The sequence below is a fragment of the Gymnoscopelus microlampas genome, assembly GCF_963454915.1.
Source record: "Gymnoscopelus microlampas genome assembly, chromosome: 15".
NCBI classification, from domain to species: domain Eukaryota; kingdom Metazoa; phylum Chordata; class Actinopteri; order Myctophiformes; family Myctophidae; genus Gymnoscopelus; species Gymnoscopelus microlampas.
Window position 1 is genome coordinate 14,436,730 of NC_139952.1, and position 17,254 is coordinate 14,453,983.

At 39.1% G+C, this 17,254-nt stretch overlaps 1 protein-coding gene across 2 annotated transcripts; it reads left to right on the top strand.

Annotated features, from left to right (window-relative positions):
- Positions 1-144: 144 nt before the first annotated feature.
- Positions 145-12,767, top strand: clptm1l (CLPTM1 like). Of its 2 annotated transcripts, none has more exons than XM_084080978.1 (18): positions 145-386; positions 1,276-1,500; positions 1,735-1,829; positions 2,682-2,871; positions 3,338-3,519; positions 3,973-4,051; positions 4,701-4,818; positions 6,336-6,430; positions 6,771-6,855; positions 7,444-7,547; positions 8,207-8,272; positions 8,500-8,550; positions 8,911-8,993; positions 9,197-9,231; positions 9,435-9,490; positions 9,848-9,892; positions 9,994-10,109; positions 10,639-12,767. In XM_084080978.1, the coding sequence occupies exons 2-18, from the start codon at positions 1,336-1,338 to the stop codon at positions 10,721-10,723; spliced, it is 1,650 nt and encodes a 549-aa protein (XP_083937104.1). In that variant the 5' UTR covers positions 145-386; positions 1,276-1,335; the 3' UTR covers positions 10,724-12,767. The 2 variants fall into 2 exon arrangements, with proteins under 2 accessions (XP_083937104.1, XP_083937105.1); XM_084080979.1 differs by having other exon boundaries at positions 1,280-1,500.
- Positions 12,768-17,254: the final 4,487 nt, after the last annotated feature.

The window sequence follows — 17,254 nt, forward strand, 5'->3', positions numbered from 1 at the left end:
CACCAAAACGTTGAAGAAAATAATCTCTCGACGACTCGAGGAAGATGAGAAAGATGAAAAGATAAAAGGATAGATACAGCCGAGATACACGTCTCGCGAGAGAATGCTGTCCAAATCTCGTCCAAAAAACGAATAATCCAGGAAGCGAATGGCGGAAATGTATGTTGCAGGACCAGCTCTCACTGTAGGTGAACATTCTGGATGATATATTCCTTCTGCGGAAACACAGTCACGATCAGATACCAAGCAAATGCCGTCGCTCTCTGATTGACACGCTGGACGGTCTGATATGAACGACAGCATCAGGTCTGTGAGATCTGTGGGCGAGCAGCCAGCCAATCAGACAGCTGTGAGTGTACTACTGACAGCCTGACAGCTTCGCCCAGGTACGTTTATTGTGTTTAAATAGTATTATGTTTATACATTGTGTTGGATCATACATTCACGGACGATTTTAAATAGCTTCATCATAACTATAAGTTATGATCAAAACGACCTACACTCGCTTATAGGAGCAGCTAGGCTGGAGCTAAAGCATGCAGCATTCCCTCACATTGCGATTATGTACATCCTGATAATATTGCAGTGGTGGAAGAAGTACTCACATTTTTTACTTAAGTAAAAAATATAAATATTGCAATTTAGAAATACTCTGTTACAAGTAAAAGTCCGGAATTCAAAGTAAAAGTACAAAGTATTAGTATCAAAATGTACTTAAAGAACCAAAAGTAGGAAGTACTCATTATGCAGACTGTCCCATTTCACAAATGTATGAAAATCTTTTGAAAATAGCTGATGTACAAGCTCACAATGCGCCGCACCGTGAAGCATTGTGAGCTTGTAGATCTGCTATTGTCAAATGGGCGAAATGTAGGGTTGAAGTGGTTAATGTATGTTTTGTAATGATAATCAAAATCTACAAAGTAACTTGTAACTAAAGACTTCAAATAATTGTTGTGGAGTAAAAGTACAATATTTGCCTCTGATGTAGTGGAGTAGAAGTGAAAGTACTGAAAATTGGAAATACTCCAGTAAAGTAGAGACACCTCAAAATTGTACTTAAGTACAGTACTTGAGTAAATGTACTTAGTTACTAATGTAACTCTGAGAATCATGTACAAGTGGACCTGTATGGGTAGTTGGGTACCCTCTCTCAGAGTTACAAATGGATTAATGAACTGAGTATTTTAAAGTGTACTGGCTCCTCTCTTACTATGGTGAGATAGTTGTACCTAACAATATACACTTTATAATCTACTACCTCTTCTCTTCCAGACAGATGGCTCTGCCCCTCACCTAGGCGACAGGAAACGACACGACGAACCCCAACCAAAAATGTTCCACAAAACATCGTTCACGACCCTGATCGTAGGGGTGTTTGTGGTGTATGTGCTACACACCTGCTGGGTGATGTATGGGATCATATACACGAAACCCTGTGACAGCCCCACAGGAGACAACTGTATCACGCCGTTCTTAGCAGCGAAACCTAAACTGCAGGTTGGTAACTCTCTTAGTTGAGAGAGAGATGAAGCAGGGACCCCCACTACATCCCCCACTACATCCCCCACTATCCTCTGGAAATTGTGTTGCAGATTCAACTTTTTCATAGACTTCTTTGACAGCACTATCAATTTGTAACATTGTGTTTGATTCATGTTAAACAGTGAACCCGACTGATTACTACTACTTATAATGATGACTAATAACATAACGCATCTCTCTCCCTTCTAGCTTAGTATCTACAGTGCGACGCGTCCCAACGCTGATGGAGGGCACACTCTGCTTCACAAAGAGGAGAACTTCGATGTCAACAACCAATTTGAGCGGTGGGTGGGACTCGGCCATGTTTGTCTAGTTGTTAATAATTAAGTCATTAACATGGGTCTCTAGAGCATTGGTTCTCAAAGTGGTACTTGAGGGGGTTCCAGGGGGTCCCCAACTAAATGATGGACAGGAACCAAATGGACCCTTATGGGTCTGTAACTATGGAGTGTACTATGGGTTAACTATGGAACCAAATGGACCCTAACGGGTCCATTTGGTTCCATTTGTACACTCTCAGAGTTAAATTAACATTGATTTTACAATATGAATTGGGGTCCGCGGGCTAATAAGTGTCAATTTGGGGGTCCCTGGCATGAACAAGTTTGAGAACCACTGCTCTAGAGCAGTGGTTTTCAAACGGTGTGCCGACACGGAGGCACTAGTTTGTGTGCCTTGCCATTTTATGACGCCCACACATTTTTATTGCAACATATACAACTACACAATATTAATCATTGTTTTAATTGACTATATCAGTACTTAATTTGCTAATACAGGGTCAAATTATATACCCGGCCTAAATAAATGTATTTTAACCGCTTGTCATAATAGGCAAAACTTTGAATATTTAAAAATATATATATTTCCCCCCACAATTAAAAAAAAAATGCCAATCTTGATGCCATGTATTGTGGGCTTGTAGATCTGCTATTTTCGCTCTAAATACAAGTGTGCCTTTAGATTTTGACTTGCCCATTACTGTGCCTAGAGCGGAAAAATAGTGGTCCTTTTTGCTGTAGCTTACAGCTAGCTCGCTCACACTCAGTCCCACTCCCCTCTTCATCCTCTCTGTATGCCTGTCCCTCTACTCCCCCCCCCCTCCTCTCCTCTCACACCCCCCTCTCCTCTCACAGGATTGTCAACGTGTCTCTCCCGAAGAAGACGCGCAACAATGGCACTCTCTATGCATTGATATTTGTCCATCAAGCTGGCACCACTCCATGGCATGATCCAAGACAGGTCCATCTGGTGGCTCAGCTCACTACATACATGGTCCCTAAGCCACCCGAAGTCTCTCTGATAGCTGGAGAAGATGACGCACGGGTAAGAATAGTAATGATATGTTCACATATTCACTTAATGGCAGGGGTGCAACAGTTAATCTTACTAATTGATTGAATCAATCATCAAAAGAATAATAATTGGGGGAACCATTTGAAATATTACTTTTTTCATTGTTATTATGTTATGTATAAATGTCTTTAGTATTCCAATGTATTTATTATTTAAAATATTTGTATTTAAATACAATAGCATAAATTGACCAAAGTCCAAATGGGAGGCAAACAGTTTACAATGAGTCACACATTTGTTTTATGTGCTTCTCGGTTAATTGATTAACCAGAAGAGTAATAGATAGAATAATCGTTAAGAGAGATAATCGATAGTTGCAGCTCTACTCCATTGTTCCATCTGTAGTCTGTAGTTGGGTGAAAAAGCTTATAATTAAAAGTTTGGTAAAATTGTACTAAACCTGACTTCTCAAATGTGCATCTGTCCATCACTGAAGGATCAGAAAGAACCCCAGGGGCAAAAGGATCGTCATGGCAACCCGGCAACAGGGGGAGGAGCTTCCACGTCAGACCACCCAGTCTCCCATTGGCGAACGCGATTGACGCTCAACATAGTCAGTGACCACTTCGTGTTTGATAGAGAATCCATGCCCAGCGACGTACACAGATACCTCAGAGTGTAAGATACCGCACACACGTCTTAAAATGTATGGCATATAGGCTAGTTACCCCCCAGAGTGATGTAACTCAAAGTGTATGTTCAAGACCTTAAATTATTTATTTGAAATGTATGTAACTGGGACGATGCCTGTTGGGAACGCATGCCCCTCCGGTTTTGTAGTACCCATTGTACCCGTTGTCAGAGTGCAGTCTCCATTATCATAGACTTCCATGGGTCCTAGGCGATACACAAGCCAAGTTCAAAGTTGACTGACACAAAGAGATTTCATAGATATCAAAATGTAACGTGGCAAGATATTGATATTGATGACTTGATATTGAAGTCAGTACAGCTTTTTAAGTTTGTAAGTGACAGAAAGTCACAGCATTTCATCTCATGAAACCTGCTTTTGAAAATGAATATGGAAAATGTCAAAGTCAAGTAAATTATTTGTGTGTGTGTGTGTGTCAGGTTTCAGAATGGTAGAAAGATGGTGTATCTACCTCTGCTGTTTGTGGATGAGCTCAGCAACCGAGTCAAGGACCTAGTTGTAAGTCCTCAACTTTAATCCTTTAACATGGTACAATGTGATTACTAGAACTGATCGACTGACTACTGAATCAAAACGTTTGTAGTGCTATAATGTAAAGAAATATTTAATAGTGCAGAGGGTCAAGATCAGGATCTAATACATGGCACTCTAATAGAATAGTTTGGACTCATGCTGCGTTAACACTAGCACCAACAAAAGCTACAAAACGGCCCAGTGTGCTGAAGTGTTGCGCAAGCCACAGTCACGCTGTGTAAATGAAAAATGGCACCGGGAACTGGTCAATGGTATGAAAGAATTTGTCAAACTTTTATGGAACATAGCAGGAGTTGTGGGGAGGGCGGAGGAGTGGAAAAGTATGATTGACGCTTCATTGCATCATTGGAGTGCTGAAAAAAGTTGAGGCAAGCTCATCTTGATTTGTAGCGCGTCATGCCTGTCACTCAGCGACAAGTGTAGGGTATCAGTGCGTAGTTTCAAGTCGCTGGCTTCCATTGAACATGACGTGTAGCGTATTGCTTTGTCGCTTCTAGTGTGAGCGCAGCATCATAGTGCAAGAGCTTGTTTTTGTTTTAAATTAAGTTTAGTTAATTTGTTGAGGTGCTAGTCATTCAATTAGAAAGTTACCTACTTTTTCTTTTATGTCTAGGAGATTAACCGCACCAGTGTGGAGCTTCCTCTAACCATCTCCTACGACTCCATCTCTCTGGGCAGACTACGATTCTGGATACACATGCAAGATGCAGTCTTCTCACTGCAACAGTTTGGTATGAGAGAGACATAGACTACATGAACAACACAATGACATACCCCATGGAGAAGCACATACATAGACATGCACAGGGAAAAGCAGACACGTGCACATATAGCGAGGCTATTCCTAGATTCTCGATTTGCCTGTGTGATGCCAATGTATTTACAAAGGCTGGGCAAGTTAAATTATACTAGACCATACCCGGTCGACGCATCCGTGGTGGGATATGCGCACATGATCTGGCAACCCGGGAGGCGACATTGTTTGACACATAAACGCTAATAAGAAGCTGAGATTTGATGAAATTGAAAAACGGGCTTCACAAGTTCAGATGGTAATGGTCAATGGCTGTGTGCAAAATCAGAGCAATTGGTCCAGCCTCTGAGGAGAACCGGGTAGCTTCACTCACCTACCACTACAGACAGAGGTTACTAGAATTATAGTAGGATTATGCTGTTATGAAGGATACAGTAACTATCTGGCCAGGTCGCTAACTAAGATCTTTGCGTGAATACAGCATGCCAGTGCGTGTCCCACTTCATTTAGTATGACACACACACACACACACTTCACTGACAGAGTGACAGTTACAACTTTGATCCCACAACAAGTAATGTCCATAGAATGGAGGTGGTTAGTCGATTTGATCAAATTCAAGGAGAAATCTGGTTCATTTCACAGAAGGAATACTTACAGTAGCAGATGGGAACAAAAATAATTGCTGTGGACTCTTAAATTGTCATGTATGAAATATAAAATGAGCTGCCAAATGCCCAGCTACTGTGAGTGTTGTCCTGTTTTTTCAAATTGTGTTTTTACCCAAACTCCTTCAGACTAAAACAGCACTGTAAAAAATTAAAACAAAGATAATAATAAACATTCAGTTGTGCTTACCATTATTTAGTCCACTGTGAATATGCAGGTGTGTCAGTAGAGAAGACTTTCAACCTGGCAGGACACAGCCAGCTGGAGAGTCTAGCTCTTTAAGGAAATCATAGTCCATATTCAAAACCCATAAGGCAGTGGTACTAAAAGACACTGTGCAAAACAAAATCACATGCTTCACGTCAAGTTCCATACCACAGGTCCCTTCAAAACAAACTAACAGGTTTATTATGGGAAGGGGTACACAGGTGAGCCCTATTGTCCTAATTGCCCCTCCATCTCACCCCTGCTGGCTACAACATGAAATTGTATTGAACCAAGTGAAAAAAAAATCACAGACTGCCAGGTTAGACTAAACATATTCCAGTCTTGTGTTTCAGCAAGTAGCTAACAGTCTCCATGACTGCCAATGTTACCTACAGTAAGCAGGAACTGAGCTACAGTATGGAAGGGTGGGGCGAGGGCAGATCCACTACTAATGTGCTATTAATATGATGGATAGATGGACATTTTTTCGAAAACACTTATGGGACTTACTATGTCTCTTTACTGTGAGGTACAGTATAGCACTCTGTTGTATGCTGCATGTCCACCTGTTATACTGTACAATTGTGTGAGTATGTCTGTACGCATGTCTCATTTCAGGTTTCACAGAGAAGGATGCCGATGAGATTAAAGGAATCTTCGTCGACACCAATCTCTACTTCCTGGCTCTTACATTCTTCGTCGCAGCCTTCCATGTGAGTTGGTCTTAACCACTTGAATCCTAGCATCCTCATTCTAGGGGGAACATACACCGAAAATGAATTTGGTGTAGAGAGGAAGAAATAGCGGACCAAGTACAGATCCATCTGAACCTAGTCAACTAAGCGTTAGTTTCCTAAGTATAGAGGGTTTAAGTGGTTAACTTGTCAAAGGTTGGACTGCAGGAAATGTGACTATAACAAGCTCAAATAGAATGAAAATAATAATAAAAATTATAGAAAACACTGTTATGAAATATTGTCATGTCATGTTTCACTTCTTAAACTGCCTACCTCTCCCCCTCTTTTCATACTCTTTTTTGGTATCTCTCTTTAGCTCCTCTTTGATTTCCTGGCATTTAAAAATGACATCAGCTTCTGGAAGCACAAGAAAAGCATGGTTGGAATGTCCAGCAAAGCAGGTGGGTCAGTCTACACACTGATCAGCCAGTACACATCAATGCATCAGTGCCACATATCCATGACTGATAACAGTGATGACCAACATTGCTTTCAGTGGAAGCCACGTTGACTCCACAGCTAAGCTTTATGGCTGTTAATCGAATATGCTAGCATATATTTAAGGGTGCATCTCATTATCGTGATGTTTTTGAGGACATACAGTGGTGATACATATTTATATATTTAAGTTTCAGATAAGAGCCTTGAAGCAGTTGGTCAGCCACACCTTTCCATCTATGGTTTTTCACAGCATTCCACTGTGATTAATGATACGAATCTCAGTGGAATGCTGTGAAAGGCTAATATTATTAGTCACTCTGAGGTACACTGAGCATTTCTGTTCTTTTTCAGCATAGACCTGCTTTCATATGCATACAGTTGCACACACTTCCCCAGCCACAGTGTGTTCCAGTTAGAACTTAATTTATTATATATATATATATATATATATATATAATATCATATTCCATGCTCACACTTCTGCTATGTCAGTAGGTTCACTGTGACGACATGACTTTTAATCTTCTCTCTCTCTCACACTGATGCAGTGTTGTGGCGATGTTTCAGCACCATAGTGATTTTCCTTTACTTGTTCGATGAGCAGACCAGCCTACTAGTCCTAATCCCTGCTGGCGTTGGCTCCATCATTGAAGTAAACACACACACACACACACACACACACACACACACACACACACACACACACACACACACACACACACAGTCCAAGATTATGGCGTACTATAATATAGTAGTACGATGAATAGTAGAAACTATATGACATGGGTGTTGGACAAGGGTGGGGTTCTCTTCTGGAATTAATACATTTCTTAGAAAGTAGATAATAAAATGCATTGCCTTCCTTTGATGCTACTTAGAGATAAAAAAAAATCATCTAAATTATAGGGAGATGTTTAAACCAGCACTATATAACCTTTTCTTAATTAATACATTTACATTTCTGTATGTTAATACAATATAACTTATACAATTTGGGTGGTTGTATTTTGTCTCCCTGCTCTTCTATTGAGACATTAAGATTGTGTCAAAGGTCATGTCTCACCTAGACACAGGTACCATTGACCTGTTGATTGTCAAGATTCAATTTATCCCCTGAGCAAACAGGCAGGCTCCATTAGCTCAATGGTAAAAATGTCAGCACTTGCACAGGAAACTGGGTTCAAATCCAGGCTAGAAGAGGAAAGTTACATACTGTAGTGCAGCTTTGATTGGTTAATTCCAACTGTATTATGTGATTCCTTACTGCCCATCTGAGTGTGATTCCTTGGTTTGTGTGAATGATTCCGCCAGGTGTGGAAGGTGAAGAAGGCCTTTAAGATTCAACTGTATTGGAAGGGAGGAAAACCAACATTTGTGGTATGTTCAAATCCCAACAAAAATACACATTTGTCTTATAAAACTACAAACGTGTAGGTCTTTAAAAGAAAACCAGCATGGGAAAGAAAAATATTTTTTATTTGGGAAAAGGTGTGATTGTCCCATTAATGGGTGTTCTTTTTTTCAATGCTGCGCAATAAATGAATTGTACAATTATATATTCTCTAGGAGTCTGATCTGTTTTCTTTTTCCTCCAATGTCAACAGTTTGGGAAATCGGACGAATCAGAGAGGAGAACAGAGGAGTATGATACTCTGGTGAGACATACATAGTGTGTATACAATACATAACATACTGTAATACTGTGTATATATATACTATGCACATAATGGAAACTGTACATACACTGCACACATTAAGGTGATACTTATGCCTAATGAAGATTTGATTTGATTGTGTCGCCCTGCGACATGTGAGCTTTTATATCTGCTATTTTATGTGTGCAATGTCCACTCACAGCCAAGTATAAAACAAACGCTATACTCTGTGACACGATGGTATCGCTATGTGTTGCCGTTGTTAGCTTGGTGTAAACTACTTAACATGTGTATATATAAGTGACCTAGAGATAAACTCTGAACAAGCTGGGACTCAGTTTGCTTTCTATCTCCCTCTAGGCCATGAAGTACCTATCCTATCTACTCTACCCACTGTGTATTGGAGGGGCTGTGTATGCACTTGTATACCTACGATACAGGAGGTATATGATGATGATGACACTGATGATGGTATTGCATATGTGACACTGCTTGTCATTGCAAACTGGTGTGGTTTGGCTGGCATGCTGTGAGGTTCAAAAAGACAGCACTCTTCTATGTCGTGAATGCAATTTCACAGCTGCATCTCTGGGACTCACTAAATGTCTCTCTCTCTCTCTCTCTCTTCCCCCCCCCCCCCTCTCAGTTGGTACTCGTGGTTGGTCAACAGCTTGGTCAATGGTAAGCTGTTTTCTGCTCCACTAAAAAAGTTAAAAGAATCTCTAAATGCAAAAAACAATCATATCATTTGAAATTGGGAAGACTTATAGAGCTATTATCAGCTATTAGTATTGTCACCTATAGTAGTAGTTCATTTTGACTGTTAAGTTTAGGCGTTCAGATTCATTTTCATGTTGACAATAATCTCCTCTTGGTTGTTCCAGGTGTGTATGCCTTTGGCTTCCTATTCATGCTTCCCCAACTATTTGTCAACTACAAGGTGAGTTCAAGGCATATACGACTTCTGGCTGTTAGCTAAATTGCCTGACTGCGTATTTGTTGATCTATTTGAAACAATGTACAATAAACGTGGATGTTTTTAAATGATGCAGGAATTCAAACGGGATCTGAAGTCAGTTTTAAAAAAAGTTTAAGTTAGCTGCTCCTGGACGGAGCAGGGAGCGCTAAAATAGGCAGTGCTAAAAATATAGTTTTTTGTTTCTACAATTCCTAATTATTATTTTTATTATACAGTATTTTGCCCCCTTTTTTCCCCTTTCGGCAGCAGTACCGGTATATTTGATTTGATATTTTCAGTCAGTGTATTCCTAACTTGTTTGCTTACAACCTTCAACAGTTCAAATCTGTAGCCCACCTGCCCTGGAAGGCCTTTATGTACAAGGTAATAGCCCATTATTAGTTAACGATTATTGGAGTGATTCATTTATGGCTGTCCCTGAGCATGTGAATAGATTTATTGATTGTGCTATTGATTATTTCCAGGCATTCAATACCTTCATCGACGACGTGTTTGCCTTCGTCATCACCATGCCAACCTCCCACAGACTGGCCTGTTTCAGAGATGATGTGGTCTTTCTCATTTACCTCTATCAGAGATGGTACACACAACACACAGACACATACATACAGTACACCACACACAACAATAATCCACATAAAATGTAGTCTTGCCGGCCAGACTGTTTTCTTACACAATTTTCAAATGCTTCCGTCATACAGTCTGGAGTGCGGAAGCTCTGAAAATGATCAAGCGATAAAGCATATGTGACGCCTCCTACCCGCTTCAGTTTCGTCTTTTACAGCCGCACAAATTTGTCCTAATAAAAATAAAAATCATCTAAGCATATACAGCTTGCTGCTTAGCAGCAAAAATAAAATAAAATGTAAAGATATTATAAAATATATTTTCGTGAACGGAAATGACGAACAGATGGCAGCTTCCTGTTTCGGCTTTCGGGAGGTGTAGTTATACACCTCCTGCAGAGTCTATATAGCATTCGGAGATTGTGGAATAGATGTCTGGCTACGCGAGACTACATAAAATGTAACCGCCATTTCAGTTCTGTACTAACTGCTACTTTCTCTGTCTCTCTCTGCCCTTCTGTCTCTTTGGTTGTCTCTCCTCAGGCTCTACCCCGTGGACAAGACGAGAGTAAACGAATATGGAGTTTCCTATGACGAGGAGCCAAAAGGAAAAGCTCACAAAGAATAGGATATCGTATCTCTCAGTCTGTCTGGGATGTACCTGTCAGGTCTGGCATCTATTATTCTGTTCTGAGAATTCAGACCTACCAGTAAAAGATAGCTGGCCAGTTAGCTGGTTGTAAATGGACCAGGTGTATTAATGTTTTTAGATCTGTCCAGTTGTGAAAAGCATGAGAAAAATATGTGTGTGTGTTGTACTGTTGGACAGAATGAGACTGTACTGGACTCAATCTAAGAGGCGACCATTTCTATACTGACATCTCTAGGGCCACTGTAAAACCTGGTTTGTGGCTTTTTACATTATTGGAGGGTTAGTCTCACTTAGCCAGCCAGACAAGCATTGATCTCTTTCTACTGGTATGTCTGGTGACATCTAAATTCTATGAATGGGCTAAAACTGTGTGGAAATAATTAAGACTTTTGAGAAATAACAGCATCGCAGAACCAATGCAAAGACTTTAGGGTGGTCCTTCATATAGGGACGATATCAGAATTGGTTTTCAAAGCAGTGGGCGACTGGCCGTGGTTTGTTAGCGCTGGTTTTCGTTGAATTTAGATTACCCCAGATGTATCAGTATGCAGAGATCTCTGATATGTCTGTCTATGCGCGTCTACTGGTGGTCTGTAAAAGAACACCAGATTTGGATAGATGTGGACTATAATTGGATGAAGGACTACATGGCTATCCTTTGATTACATTGATATTTCACAGTTCAAGAACTTTCATCCTCAAACAATACCCTTATTTTCTCCAGCTAACAATCTCACTTTTACATTAAGCAATGAATACATTCATTGTATGAAATTAGGTCAAATAATGTATTTCCTAATGCGTGGAATCCTGGGAACAAATAACTGATATTAACTGGATCCATTTTGCGTGGTTTAAAACAGTCCAGACTGAATACATTTTACTTTATGCCTAAAGCCTAATTTAAACTTTGTGGCATGACAAACATAACAGGTTTTTGACTTTCAGTTGGAAGTCATTTATATCCAGTTGAATGTACTGTATAATAAATGTACCATAATACTGTATGGGAACAGTGACATGTGAAAGTGAAGGATAGTAGGGCTAGTACTAATGAACAAACATTACCATGCAAGTTATCTTCAGAAAGGGCCAAACAGAAGCCTAAATTGAAACAGGAACCAGCCCCAGGCAGTTTGTCTCCATAATGCTTGCCTTATCTGCCTGGCAAAATAGAATCAAATCACACATCTCAAGAAAGGACGCTCGCTATCAGATCAACATCCAACACTTGACTAAAGTAAAAATGAAAGGATAGAGAAACAGATGACTGCCTTTAGGCTAGTTTATACTATGACTCTTTCAGGAAGTGTCTCTTGACAACTATGACTTATTTTCAACTGACGCATCTGCCCCTTTTTTCCAGTATAAATTAGCCTTTAAAATGCTTAATGATGTCTTTGACATCAACACTGGCACGGTGCATGAGATCAACAGCACAGATGTGTTCCCATGGCAAGGAAATAATGTGTCTGAACTTTACAGATGCTGCTGTCTCCTGCGCTGTTGACACAATGAAACGTATCACTGACTGCACCATTGTACACCACACTGTCCCTCATGTTCATTCTAGTTCTGTAGTTTTACCCGTTTTAGTATTTTCGCTGCAGAGCCAAGATTACATTTGTGCCAAATGTGAGAATGATTCCTTGATTCAGCTGTTTTCTAATTACGCTCTCGAATATGATGAGTCATATTTCCCTTTTCAGTTATTGATTTATCTGATAATGGCTGTTTTGAATATACTTGACAAGAGAAAGTATTATGTATGGATTCATATGACTTTTTTCTCCTTTTTTTTACACTTGCACGGAAGTAATTTTGCAACAAGGTTTATAATGCTGTGTAGTTCTAAGCTACATGCAGCCAAAACTAACTGGCCTGAGAGGGTAGTTCAGTTCATCTGGACTCCTGACCTGTACTTGTTTGACATTGTTTGTTTTGAAATGTTTGGGTTATTTTTTTTCTCACAGAAAATGTCTTCTTTTTGATGACGATGAAATAAAATTATCAAATGGTTCTCTGCATTCCAGTTTGTTTTTAATGTCAGTAACTACGTTTGGAAGTATGCCTGATACATTTGACCAAATCAACTTTGATTTAATAGATATGTTGATCCATTGCTGATTACTACATTTTGAATGATGATTTTCCTTATTAATTCGATTCAGCATTCAACCAGACTGTACTCAGTCTTGGGGGCATCTGTAGAAGAGACAGACCAATGCCAATCACTAAGTCTCCATCTCATTTAGTGTTACCAGGAGGTCATTGTAGTCAGAATTATTAAGTTGGTAAAGATAGCAGAAGGCATGCTGGGAAGTCCCCCTCAGCCACAAACGGGCCAGGATGTTATACTGTACTATCATGGAAATACAACATACAGTACTGTAGGCTACTCCTTTGGAAATAGGGAAATTTCCTGATGACCGGTTCACAAATGTCCATTCCATACAGTGCACTGTACTTGATCTATTGTTCCACCAGCACACCTGATTAAGACAAGAAAGCCCTTCATCAGTTGAATAAAGTCTGCCGGTAATGGAATAGAATAGATAGATCAAAATGTGTTGTTTGTGGAGCACTCGACTAAATTCAAGTGATGATGGTTCGATAAAGTAAATTCTTAAGGCCATGGTTTGTGTTTTAGACGAAAGCAGCCAGTGAGAGGGCATTACCTCACTGGGGTTATCAATTTGAATTTTTGTGAACATTCTAGTTTTGTAGAACAGCACAGAATGTGAATCGCAATTTAAGTTAAATTGCCCCCATACACACACCCTCCATGACTGTTATTCTGTTTTGTTATATCTGAGAAACATTGATGGATGAGATGTTATATTGATCTTATTCTTGTTCACAAACTAGTTCAATAATGTCCCCATTCAGTGTGTCTACACACTATTAAAGGGATATTTCACTTTCAAAAAAACTTTGGGTCATTTTATAGTCTACTCAGGCTTTTGTGAGCCCCCCAGACCGTTTTTAAGTTGCTTGATTCATTATTTAGATATTTGATATTCATTTTATCAGACACGCCCCCTTCCTATACAAACCCATTATAACTTCAAACTCCATTTTTAACATGTTAGATTCATCAAAAACACCCGTCCTTTTTTCTGGTGACTCTCCCTGCCCTCCTAATACGCGAGGGGGCCGTGTTTTTTCGATATTTTTTTTCATTTCTTTTTAATATATTTTTTTGAAAATTTAAAAAAGTAAATACAATAAAAACATTAAATAAAATAAATGAAAAAGGTAATCGAAAAAACACGGCCCCCTCGCGTATTAGGAGGGCAGGGAGAGTCACCAGAAAAAAGGACGGGTGTGTTTGATGAATCTAACATGTTAAAAATGGAGTTTGAAGTTATAATGGGTTTGTATAGGAAGGGGGCGTGTCTGATAAAATGAATGTTAAATATCTAAATAATGAATCACACAACATAAAAACGGTCTGGGGTGCTCACAAAAGCCTGAGTAAACTATAAAATGACTGAAAGTTTTTTTGAAAGTGAAATATCCCTTTAAAGTAATGATGTTATAACATGGAATCAAGGGAAATCCAATGTGGACCTTATATATTTTTAAAGAACAATAAATAAAAAAGCCAGCAGGTGGCAATATACTCCTGTGTATTTTAGGCTTGATAGTGTGTGTGTGTGTACACACACACACACACACACACACACTCAGTTCACCCTCTGGCCACTGATTTAGCTTTTAAATATATATTATTTTATGCCTCCTCTTGTCCACTGTGGACCATTGTTGAGTCCTGCTGTATGTTATGGTTGTTGTAAGCATGGAATAAAAAGCAAAGTGGGTCTTTTTGCTAGGCTAGATGTTTTTAGGGGCAGTTAGAATATGTTCTTGAGAGAATTACCTCAACTCACATTGATTGTCTTGTCTGTTCTCTACGCCATACAGGTACTGTTGACAGGTTGTTCTCTACGCCATACAGGTGGTGACAGGTTGATAGGTATCTGCATTACTTAACCACTTAAACCCTACAGCATATGCAGTACTTTGTTGACCAGGGTTCTATACACCAAATCTCTTCACCCAAAATAATAGCCAATATAGAGCATTGTGAGCTTGTTTGTCGATCTGTTATTTTCACCAAATGTTCACCTATTTTTGCAGAATGTTTGCCTATTATGACATGCCCAGAATAGGGTCGCTAGGGTTCATGTGGTTAAAGCTATCCTGAGAAGAAAAAGAGGAAAAGATCCAAGAACTCAAAAAATAAGGAGAGGGCGTAAAATCAAGGTTCTTAAATCATGTCTGCAAAATGTTTGTTATAACCAGAACTGGTCTTCATCATACTTTTCCTATTTTTCAAGTTTTGGTTCCTGTTGAATCTACGTTTTTAACTCAACTTTTATCTCCATTGAACACCTGGTTGACCACTCTCTCTATCCTAAGAAGAGCTTGTGCCAAAACATGTCCACCAAATAAAACTGTTACCCATCAGAATGGAGATGCTAGGGTTCAAGAGGTTTATGTAAAAAAAGAAAAAAAAAAGGTTCCTATCACACAAATATTTGGCAGCGCCCCTGTAGTAACTCTGAGGAAACTGTAGGGGTCCCGGCCCCATGTTGAAGACCACTTTTTAGCTCGAGACCCATAGAGAAATTTGATGTCTTTCCCGGCACCCAAACCCAAAAGTGAAAATAGCTTATCTACAAGCTCACAACATGTCACGATGCAACACGTTGTGAGCTTGTAGATCAGCTATTTTCACTAAGTCTTATTTATTGTCTCTGCCAGGCCGAAAGGCATGGCCGAGACTATGTTTTGCACCCCGTCCGTGTGTGTCCGTCTGTCTGTGAGCAGCTAATCTCCGACACCGTTGGCCCGGTTGCTGCGAAACTGTGCACACACACTCCCTGGATGCCAAAGCCGAACCACTGCCCCAATTTTTTCAGATTGGCCTGTTATAGCACCACCAGGAGGCCGATTTGTGCAAAACAAATTTCTTGATATTACTCCTATAGATTTTGTCCAAACATCACACAAATCGATACACAGTATCTCTATAGTCATGTGATCAACAATAATCTGTCCGATTTCCCATATTCCATCCTGATTGCCTAAGATTGTCTTCCAAAGTTTACAGGATTGGTTCGTTTTGCACGCACATTACCACTAGGCCGAAATTTAGCAAAACACATTTTTGGAACAAAATGCCTCAAATCATGAATGCAGTGTCCGATTGCCGTGAAAGGCCTTAGAAGAAATGGTACCCTTTTCACATTGGCCTATTATAGCGCCACCAGGAAGCCACAATAACCTACCTGACCTGGCGGAGACCTGGGCTCCGAGGAGCACTTTTTCTAGTTGATATGGAATTTATTTGATTTTTATTTTGAAAAATGCTTGATTGACTGAAAATTCGTGGTTTTCCTTTTTTGTAATCCTTAAAAATTTATTTTTTTAAATTGTAGGAAATGAAAAAAAGCGATTTACTCGCGACCCATAAAAATGTGTCCACGACCAAAACTTGGGTCCCCGATCCACTGTTGGGAAACAGTGCACTAGATCCGAGGCTTCAACATCAAACCCTCCCTCTTCATCATTAATCCAGCAGACACATCAACATATCAAGGTAATATGACCAATTTTCTGCCTCAAATTCAGTTGATGTGGTTTAACTTTTCTAAGTGTCAAGTTCACCCACAGGTTCAGTTCAGGTTTCAAATGATTGGACAACTCAGTTTCTGAAAACTCAAACTTTTTATTCCAACTTAGTTTTGTTCGCTTATTTTCTTGTTTGAGCTTCAATTCATCAGGTCGTAAACCTTCGAGATAAAACAGAAGAAGAATTACCAACATTGCCATTTCAAAACAGAAAAATAAAACATCTTCCAAACTTTTAAGCCATGTTTACAATTTCAAAGTGTCGTAATAAGTTTGTTACTAAGTAGTAAACTACCAAACATTTACTTTTAAATCATTTCTAAGTAATGTCTCTAATTTCAAACATAGCGTTGGAATAAATGTGTTATTATATAGTAATTGACAAAACATTTACTCAAACATCGTTACTTTTACTTATTTAAATTAATTAAACATTCAGTTGTTCTTAAACTCAGTAAATTATTTCTTTAACATAAAGTCCATTTTTAGACTTTTAAATGTTTAGGTATTTTAAGTTTTTTAACATTAAATTAAGTCTTTGAATTAACTTTTTAAACATTAAATTATCCTTTTAAACATGAATTAAAGTTAACTTTTAAACAAACATTTTAAACTCTTTAGAGAGACCATTTACGTTTTAAAGAGATAATTGAAGCTTGTTAAATAACACAGCTGATCTGAGCTTGTGAATCAGCATTTTCCTACTCCTCCTTATAAACTTTGAAATAAAGTAACCTTTTAACATTAGCTTCTGACATTAAACTTCAGCTTTTAACATTAGCTTCATTTGTAGTTTTAAACAATTATTTTAACTTTAACTTATTTCAAACATTTGCCAATCATCCCTTTAAACTTTACTTTTCAGCA

Coding starts and splice junctions, on each gene's coding strand:
- clptm1l (XM_084080978.1), top strand. CDS start 1,336: ATGTTCCACAAAACATCGTTCACGACCCTGATCGTAGGGGTGTTTGTG. Junction 7,548..8,206: donor GCGTTGGCTCCATCATTGAA/GTAAACACACAC, acceptor TGATTCCGCCAG/GTGTGGAAGGTGAAGAAGGC. Junction 9,893..9,993: donor GGAAGGCCTTTATGTACAAG/GTAATAGCCCAT, acceptor GATTATTTCCAG/GCATTCAATACCTTCATCGA.